The 10,000-nt window shown below is 49.9% G+C and overlaps 1 protein-coding gene across 1 annotated transcript in view; it reads left to right on the top strand.

The window, feature by feature from the left end:
• Positions 1-7,279, top strand: part of arhgef11 (Rho guanine nucleotide exchange factor (GEF) 11) — a 35,957-nt gene extending 28,678 nt beyond the window's left edge. Inside the window, 7 exon segments of the mRNA XM_036551016.1 lie at positions 727-779; positions 1,542-1,691; positions 1,795-2,007; positions 2,564-2,665; positions 3,011-3,312; positions 4,372-4,504; positions 6,006-7,279. Of these exon segments, the coding sequence (XP_036406909.1) occupies positions 727-779; positions 1,542-1,691; positions 1,795-2,007; positions 2,564-2,665; positions 3,011-3,312; positions 4,372-4,504; positions 6,006-6,064 (1,012 nt within the window). The 3' untranslated portion in view covers positions 6,065-7,279.
• Positions 7,280-10,000: the final 2,721 nt, after the last annotated feature.

The following is a 10,000-nucleotide window of genomic DNA, read 5'->3' as shown; positions in this document are numbered from 1 at the left end:
GGTGGTCCAGACCAGAGTGAAATAGCGTCCTTGAGTGCATCTTTAACACTGCAGTGCTGTGTGCTATAGCTGGTGTGTGGTCAGTACGCAGTGTGTGGTCAGTGTGCAGTGTGTGGTCAGTGTGGTCAGTGTGCAGTGTGTGGTCAGTACGCAGTGTGTGGTCAGTGTGCAGTGTGTGGTCAGTACGCAGTGTGTGGTCAGTGTGGTCAGTGTGCAGTGTGTGGTCAGTACGCAGTGTGTGGTCAGTGTGCAGTGTGTGGTCAGTGTGTGGTCAGTACGCAGTGTGTTGTCAGTGTGCAGTGTGCAGTGTGTGGTCAGTACGCAGTGTGTGGTCAGTGTGCAGTGTGTGGTCAGTGTGCAGTGTGTGGTCAGTACGCAGTGTGTTGTCAGTGTGCAGTGTGCAGTGTGTGGTCAGTACGCAGTGTGTGGTCAGTACGCAGTGTGTTGTCAGTGTGCAGTGTGTGGTCAGTGTGCAGTGTGTGGTCAGTGTGCAGTGTGTGGTCAGTACGCAGTGTGTTGTCAGTGTGCAGTGTGCAGTGTGTGGTCAGTACGCAGTGTGTGGTCAGTGTGCAGTGTGCAGTGTGTGGTCAGTGTGCAGTGTGTGGTCAGTGTGCAGTGTGTGGTCAGTACGCAGTGTGTTGTCAGTGTGCAGTGTGCAGTGTGTGGTCAGTACGCAGTGTGTGTTCAGCATTGCCATCTGGAGCTGATTGTGCTTCTCTCTTCCAGACCCTCCACCCTGGACATGGAGTCGTCCATCACGAGTGGCATGTACCAGTCAGGTGAGCGGCTCGGGGGTCAGTGTGTAAAACTGGCTGCTGAGAGCGAAGGACCCTGCTGTTTACCATCTCTCTGTCTCTCTCTCTCTCTCTCTCTCTCTGAGGACTCGCTTCCTGACCCTGCTGTTTACCATCTCTCTGTCTCTCTCTCTCTCTCTCTCTCTCTCTCTGAGGACTCGCTTCCTGACCCTGCTGTTTACCATCTCTCTGTCTCTCTCTCTCTCTCTCTCTGAGGACTCGCTTCCTGACCCTGCTGTTTACCATCTCTCTGTCTCTCTCTCTCTCTCTCTCTGAGGACTCGCTTCCTGACCCTGCTGTTTACCATCTCTCTGTCTCTCTCTCTCTCTCTCTCTGAGGACTCGCTTCCTGACCCTGCTGTTTACCATCTCTCTGTCTCTCTCTCTCTCTCTCTCTGAGGACTCGCTTCCTGACCCTGCTGTTTACCATCTCTCTGTCTCTCTCTCTCTCTCTCTCTCTGAGGACTCGCTTCCTGACCCTGCTGTTTACCATCTCTCTGTCTCTCTCTCTCTCTCTCTCTGAGGACTCGCTTCCTGACCCTGCTGTTTACCATCTCTCTGTCTCTCTCTCTCTCTGAGGACTCGCTTCCTGACCCTGCTGTTTACCATCTCTCTGTCTCTCTCTCTCTCTCTCTCTGAGGACTCGCTTCCTGACCCTGCTGTTTACCATCTCTCTGTCTCTCTCTCTCTCTCTCTGAGGACTCGCTTCCTGACCCTGCTGTTTACCATCTCTCTCTCTCTCTCTCAGAGGACTCGCTTCCTGACGGTCCTGACAGAGGCTCGCCTAACGCCGAGGAGGGGGTGTCCACACCCACCCCCACGGCCGAGCAGCCTGCAGGCTTCCTGGGGCCGGACAGCCAGGGGGAGGGAGGGCTTGCAGAGGCCGCCCTACAAGATGGTGAGACGACGCTGCACTCTTCACTAATATTCATTTTCATCTGAATTAAAATGACTCCTTCAGATTCCTGAAGGGTGCAGCTGAACCCTCTGGTTTCTGTCAGTGGAGACTCTGCGGCAGCTGATCTTCAGAGACCTGGAAGAAGATGCGTGGAGCCATGACTCTGACGACACGCCTACCAATGAGACTGCCAATGAGAGAAGTCTATTTACAGAGGAGGTGGGCTCAGAAACTCCAGAGCTCAGCCTCAGTCAGGGGGAGCTAGAGGAAGCCCCGCCCCTGGAGGCGGAGTCCAGCATGCAGGTGGTGCGGAAAGGTGAGCTGCGGGATCTGCGCAGTTGGGTGTGTGATTGGGGTTTAATTTGCTCTGCTGTACTGTCTGCACCAAGCTCTATGTGTTCCTTCTGCTCTGGTGCTAAAATTCTCTCTCCTCTCACCTCCTACCCCCTTACCTCCCTACTCCCCTCTTATTCACTACTCAACACACACACACACACACTCTCTCACTCTCTCTTACACACTCTCACACACTCTCTCACACACACACACACACATTCTCTCTCTCACACACACACATTCTCTCTCTCACACACACACACACATTCTCTCTCTCACACACACACATTCTCTCTCTCACACACACACATTCTCTCTCTCACACACACACACACACACACACATTCTCTCTATCACACATACACTCTCACACACATACGCACACACATTCTCTCTCTCACACACACACACACATTCTCTCTATCACACACACACACACACATTCTCTCTATCACGCACACACACACACACACGCACACACACACACACACACACACACACACATGCATGCACTTTCTCTTTCCTTCTGTGCACAGCTAAGGGTGTGGGCTCTGCTTCTATTCCTGATTTCATCACCGATGATGTCAGCGTCCAGTCCAGCCAATCAGACTGTCCACAAGGTGGCGCCGGTACAGAGGGTAACATGAAATCCTTCAACCAGAAAGACTCTGTGATCCTCAGTGTGATTTTTTTATGCTTTGCCAAGACCCTGACTGCTGAGGCTGTGATGTCTGTGGGAGTGGCTAACACCTGTGGGAGTGGCCAATGTCTGTGGGAGTGGCCAGTGTCAGTGGGAGTGGCCAATGTCTGTGGGAGTGACTAACACCTGTAGGAGTGGCTAACACCTATAGGAGTGGCCAATGTCTGTGGGAGTGGCCAATGTGTGTGGGAGTGGCTAACACATGTGGGAGTGGCTAATGCCAGTGGGTGTTGCTAATGCCAGTAGAAGTGGCTAATGCTAGTGGGCGTATGCTCTGTTGTAGGAAACACTTTCTACCTGGTCATGCCCCAGGAACCAGGTGAGACCCACACAGACGAGGGAGTGGAGCCAGCCCACAACACAGCACAGCCTTCTGACCCTGGGCAGGAAATGACATCACCGTGCCCCTCCCAGCAGGAGGAAGGCCAGTCTCCCAGCCTCTCTTCCTTTGGCCAATCACAGGACAAGCATCAGAGGCATGAAGCTGATCTCAGCCAATCACAGATCCAGACTCATCTGATCACAAATGTGGAAGAGATTTTCAACACTATAGAGGAGCTGATGGCAAAACTGCGACAGCTACGAGTGAGTTCTCTCTCCCCCTCTCCTTCTATCTCTCTCTTTCTCTCTCTCTCTCCCCCTCTCCTTCTCTCTCTCTTTCTCTCTCTCCCCCTCTCCCTCTCTCTCTCTCTCTCTCCCCCTCTCCTTCTCTCTCTCTCTCTCTCTCTCCCTCTCCTTCTCTCTCTCTCTCTCCCCCTCTCCTTCTCTCCCCCTCTCCCTCTCTCCCTCTCTCTCTCCCTCTCTCTCTCTCTCTCTCTCCCCCTCTCCTTCTCTCTCTCCCTCTCTCTCTCTCCCTCTCCTCTCTCTCTCTCTCTCTCTCTCTCCCTCTCCTTCTCTCTCTCTCTCTCTCCCCCTCTCCTTCTCTCACTCTCTTTCTCTCTCCCCCTCTCCTTCTCTCTCTCTCTCTCCCCCTCTCCTTCTCTCTCTCTTTCTCTCTCTCCCCCTCTCCCTCTCTCTCTCTCTCTCTCTCTCTCTCTCTCTCTCTCTCTCTCTCTCTCTCTCTCTCGCTCTCGCTCTCCCTCTCTCTCTCTCTTTCTGTGTCTCTCACTGGCATTTAGCAGATGCTTTTATGTGGAGCGACTTACATAGGCTACACTTTTTTACATGTTGCATGTTTACATGTTACTTGCCCAATGGTGCAGCAGCAGTGCCCCAGCGGGGAATCGAGCTCAGCTCCTTAGCACTATGCTACACTGATGCCCGTGTATTATATGCTGTTTAGCGTGTAAAGCGCTGATGCCCGTTTATGATATGCTGTTTAGCGTGTAAAGCGCTGATGCCCGTGTATTATATGCTGTTTAGCGTGTAAAGCGCTGATGCCCGTTTATGATATGCTGTTTAGCGTGTAAAGCGCTGATGCCCGTTTATGATATGCTGTTTAGCGTGTAAAGCGCTGATGCCCGTTTATGATATGCTGTTTAGCGTGTAAAGCGCTGATGCCAGGCTGAATCAGATACTTGTTGGAAATGATTTTTTTGTTTGCTGTAGCTCAGTGTTTCGGTGCAGGCGCTGCTCTCGGTTAGGAGAGGGGAGTGGGCTGGGTTCCTCTCTCTCCCTCATCCTCTCTGTCCCTCCTGCCCATAGGAAATCGAAGCTGCTCATCACCAGCTTCTCAGAACACTGACATATCAGGACGTCAATCAAGTGTCTGCTGACAGATCGCAGACTCCGCCCACTGATGTGGGGACAGCTACTCCTGACGGAGGAGCAGGGGATGGTGAGTGTCTGTGCGTCGCCTCCCTCCTCTCTCACTCTGATTCACTTAAACCGCATTCTGATTGGCTTTCCTGCCTCCCTCCTCTCTCCCACTCTGATTCACTTAAACCGCATTCTGATTGGCTTTCCTGCCTCCCTCCTCTCTCTCACTCTGATTCACTTAAACCGCATTCTGATTGGCTTTCCTGCCTCCCTCCTCTCTCTCACTCTGATTCACTTAAACCGCATTCTGATTGGCTTTCCTGCCTCCCTCCTCTCTCTCACTCTGATTCACTTAAACCGCATTCTGATTGGCTTTCCTGCCTCCCTCCTCTCTCACTCTGATTCACTTAAACCGCATTCTGATTGGCTTTCCTGCCTCCCTCCTCTCTCTCACTCTGATTCACTTAAACCGCATTCTGATTGGCTTTCCTGCCTCCCTCCTCTCTCACTCTGATTCACTTAAACCGCATTCTGATTGGCTTTCCTGCCTCCCTCCTCTCTCTCACTCTGATTCACTTAAACCGCATTCTGATTGGCTTTCCTGCCTCCCTCCTCTCTCTCACTCTGATTCACTTAAACCGCATTCTGATTGGCTTTCCTGCCTCCCACCTCTCCCATTACATCACATTACACTCGTTTAGCAGACGCTCTTATCCAGAGCCACTTCCAACAGAGTGCAACAGAAGTGCATCCATGAGCAACAGTGTCATACCAGGCTAACACTCCCACACCAGTGAGTGTGAGCTTAACACTGTTCAAACCCAACCAAGTTAACCTGTGCAACCTGACTAGGAAATGTAACAATGGAAGCCAAGTAGACCAGCATACGTTAGGCACTAGATCACAGAATCCAAAGTACATCACAATACTATGCGTAAAATAAACGTCAGGTAGCAGGTGGGACAGGGATCTGAGGTGGAACCGAGATACAGTCTGAAGAGGTGGGTCTTCAGTCTGCGTCGGAAGATGGCCGGTGGTTCTGCAGTCCTGGAGTCCAAAGGGAGAAGAGGAGGGGGCCGCGTACAGAGCCCTGAGGGACACCTGTAGACAGGCTGTGGGGTCTAGACAACCCACTGTTCCAGGGTACCCTAAAAGAGCGTTTAGAGAGGTAGGAGTCTCCCAAAGGAGAGTGGTGTCAGCGATCCTCAAGGTAGCCACGGTGGGAAGAAGTATAGAAGAAGAGGTCCACTGTGTCAAAGGCTGCAGGAAGGGCCAGAATTAAGACTGAGGAGTGAGAGCATACTCTGCCTGATTCTGGCTGTCCAAGCCTGGTATCCACCATATTTCAGCACATCATTCAGCAACCTAATAAACAGAACTGTGTTTCTCTCTGAATCATCACTCTGCCTCATTCTCTGCCTCGCTCTCTCTATCACAGTTCTGTCTTTCACTGTTTTCTTCACTTCTTTTGCCTTTATTTGTATAATAAGGGATATAGGTATTGGCGAAGCTTAATCACACTCACACCAACCACTGCAAAACTGTTAAAGGCAAGTTAAAGATGATGAATTTGCTTTCAGGGAAGGAGGGCAGCCCAGCGGAGACGCCACAGCCCAAGGTGCAATCCACCGGCTTCTGAGCAAGCTGAGAGTCCCCTCTCCCCTCGGCCTCCCCGGCGACACTGCGGTACTGGCAGACAGGGGGTGTGCACATCTGTCTCCAGGATATGACATCACAGCAGCCTCCTGTTAAGGGTAGTGTCAGATTTGAATGAAAGGAGAGGGGCTAACTGGGAGAGGAACAGAAATTCTGGAAGGAAATTCAGCACTTTACCCACAAATCTGCTGTTCTGTGCTTCACAGTCTGCAGAAACATGGAAGGCTCCATTTCGGCTGGAGGCCCAAAGGAAATAAGTTGAGCCCTGCTGTGGACATTTACAGGAAGTATTCAAACCCTCAGGTTCTTCTGCACTGAGCCCACAGAAGGGAATTCATTTAAAATATTCAACATGCTTTTGATTATTGTCACCTTTAGTGTGTGTTTGTTCATTTAATGTAAAAACAAATGAAGGATGAAATTTCTATTTTAAATGAAGGACAGAGTGACAGGCGACAAAGTGCAACAGTACAGGAGAGCAACGGGAGAGTAACGGGAGAGTAACAGGAGAGTAACAGTGTGATAGAGAGTACAGGAGAGTAACTGCGAGAGTAACGGTGTGAGTACAGGAGAGTAACAGGAGAGTAACAGTGTGACACTGGACTCTGGACTGGCCTGTCCGGAGGCAGCAGAATTGCAGAGTAACCAACACTTTGGGAACTGAGCATGGTTATTATTCTGAAACACACTAAATGCTATCTTGTCATTATTTAAAACTGAATGTTGATACTGTAAGCAACTGTAATATTGTGTTGTATAACTGCACATGCAGCCAGTTATGTGATGTAAAAGCTGTTTTTACATCAGAAATCTCAGTGTAAGCTGGTAACTCTGGACTCCTGACGCACTTTCTGTCTCTGAGGCCTGCTGTGCTCCCGCTGCTGTGTGGCTGCTAGGATATCGAATGCCACATCCCTTTAAATATCCCTCCTTCCACTGCAGTCTTTCCTCTGTTTCTCCCTCTCTCCCCATCTCTCCGTTGCAGCAGACTATATCCCCCGTTCCTCTCCGTCTGCTTCCACCAGCCCCTGGGTTTGCTGTTCTTCATGTGTGTGCATGTCTACCTCTCTTCCTCCTCATCAGCATCTTCTCAGACTGCCAGCTGTTTCTCAGTGTTGCAGACTGCTGCATTCATATATACAAACATCTCTTAGGAGCATAGATTTTCAGTTGTATAATATAGTGAAATCCATTGTTTTATATATTCTTTCTCTAAAACTTCTAAATGTTAGTTTTTCTTATTTTGTTTTATTTTTGTAGATATGAAACATCTGTAAATTATTTCCCTTCTGGTTTTAAAAAAAAGACATTAGCTGCACAGGGGAATGTGGACTAACTTTCTGTGTTTTGTGACATTAAAATAAATGTTAATAATCTTTGCAGCGTAATGCTGTCACTGCAGTGCAGTGGGAGTCTTGGCCATGCCAGAGTCAGTACACTCCTGCAGCCAGTCCAGCATCTTGCCGCACTCCCCTGCGGGCAGAGACGGACCTGCACTCTCTGGCCTGAGCCAGGCTGAGCTCCCCGCCTGGCTCTTCATGGTGGCTGCCAGCAGATTCAACATTACTGTGGATGAGGTGTCAGAAATGCTGGATATTTCAGGCTTGATTTAGCCGCTTGCCAGGTTTCTGCCTCCATCTGATGACTGTCCTGCTTTTCTCTTTAATGTAGCCAGACACAACAGCAAAGAAGTGTCAGAAAGGGCACATGTCTGTAACTGAAAGAAGCTTTCAGCCACTTCAAACAAACATCACCGAAGGATGAAAGCAACCTGTGACTGACTGTCCAGCACCTCGCTGCGTCCAGGCCGAGCTCCGCTCCCTAAACCTGACGTTAAAGTCCTCTTCCCTCCGACTCATTTTTAATGTGCTCATATTTTGTCTTCAAAAATGTTCATTTCAATTTTAATCCTCTGGGGCCATTTTTGTTCCCCTTCACGGAGGAAGACAAAATGCAGAAATTTTACATTAATTTAGCAGATGCTCTTATCCAGAGCCAGATCCAGAGGGTTGTGGTGACTGGAGGGATTTTCGGTAAACGCTCTTCTGGTTGAAATGATCTGCAAAGTCATCTGCAGAGAGATCAGAGGGAGAAAGTGAAGGTAGAAAACAGTCTGTGGGTTAGACTGAGTTTTGAATCTTGGATTCATAGAAGGAAGTCTTAGCAGACGGAGAGCAATGAAAGGCAGAGAGAGGAGCTTGAGCTGCTGTTGCGGAGTGAATCCCTTCGCCATGGACAGGGAGCAGAGGTAAGAGACACAATCAAGAGCAGGTGAGGAGAGAGGTGTGGAAGCAGCAGAGTCAGCAGACTGCTGGGTGAGAGAAGAACTGTGGAAGAGAGCTGAAGGAGATGGAGGAAATTAAAAAGTGCATTTACATTTGTTCATTCTGCAGACGCTGCTATCCAAAGTCAGGCAGAGTACAACACAAGCAAAAAGCCACGTAAGGAGTGAGCAATATTAGAAATGCAGTATGACCAAGTTTCAATACTTTGCCAGACAAGATACAAGCTCACTGATAGAGATAAAGAAATTGCTTTTACATTTACATTTATTCATTTAGCAGATGCTTTTATCCAAAGCGACTTACATAGGTTACAGTTCTTTACAATGTTATCCATTAAAACAGCTGGATATTTACCGAGACAATTGCGGGTTAAGTGCCTTGCCCAAGGGTACAGCAGCAGTGTCCCAGCGGGGATCGAACCTGCAACCTTTCGGTTACAAGTCCTGTTCCTTTTGGTGGTAGTGTTTCAGGTGTTCAGGTGAGTGCGGAAGAGCTGCGTCTTCAGAGTTTTTCTTGAAGATGATGGGGGGGGGGGGGTAACCTTCAGGTCAGAGGTGACACAGTCCCTCAGGAAGACCGGAATGTGTATGCAGCAGAGACGGCTGCCGGGATGAGCCACGTCTGAGGATGATGAGCTGGAGAGAGAGGAGCGAGGTTCAGGCTGTGATGAAGTCAGCCTTTGCGGGTTGCAGACTGTCACTTCCACAGGCCCCCTGCAACAGGCAGGTTGTTGGTGAGGGTCAGCGTGGGGTAGCCGGGGTTGGAGATGGAGCGAGACCGAGGACGACAGCGGCAGCGAGTGCGTCCTCTGCAGGAGAGGGTGACAGGAACTGGGACACATGACTGCCCTCCCTGTTGCTCCCCTTCGATGGGGATGGGATCCCGCAGATAGACTCCCTGGTCTTTGTGCCGTCACCCTGCTACTTAAACACTACAGATAACTAATTATGCAGCTGTGATGCCCAGCTAAGTTTTTGAGCTTTATTTAGCACATGCTACTTGTTACCATGTAGCTAGAGGCAGCCTCCCTTCCAGGTGAGCCTTTACAGGTGAACTGCTGACCGGAGGAGGGGGAGACTGAGGCACCGGAGGGAGAGAAGCGAGCGAATGCACTGGCAGTGGCTGAGCGCTGTGTGGGACAGCAGCATGCAGGATTTGTTGTGAGCTTATATGATTGCAGTTGTTTAAGTACTGTGTTTAAGCTGAGATGGTGGTTTGTTTGGGGCCCACAGTGATAGAAGGTGTGATGTGTCACTGGGACTCAGGATGGCAGTTTGGGTATTCACCTGTTCATCATCAGTTCTGTGAATCTGTGCCATTGTTTTTAAGTAAAAATAAACCAAACTGAGCAAACCAGCACTGCAGCTCTGGGGGTGTGGAGCCCAAGGGATGGCAGCCGCTGGGAAGATCCGCAGGGTCGGTCTGTTCACCTTTACTGCCATAGCCTGGGAGATCTGCCTCATGCCACTTGGTTTTGGGTTTGTTAGTTTGGTTTTTGCATACACTACACACCACACACTTTTACAACCATTTTCATCATTTTATTTTGAGCCAGGAAAGCTAGCTGTAACGTTAGCAAAACAATAACACTAAAACATGAAATGCAAAAGGAAAAAATCAGTAAATTTCACCAG

This window comes from Megalops cyprinoides, chromosome 18 (genome assembly GCF_013368585.1).
Source record: "Megalops cyprinoides isolate fMegCyp1 chromosome 18, fMegCyp1.pri, whole genome shotgun sequence".
Classification (NCBI taxonomy): Eukaryota; Metazoa; Chordata; class Actinopteri; order Elopiformes; family Megalopidae; genus Megalops; species Megalops cyprinoides.
Note: the sequence above shows the minus strand (reverse complement) of the source record. Positions and strands in the feature narration are given on the sequence as shown.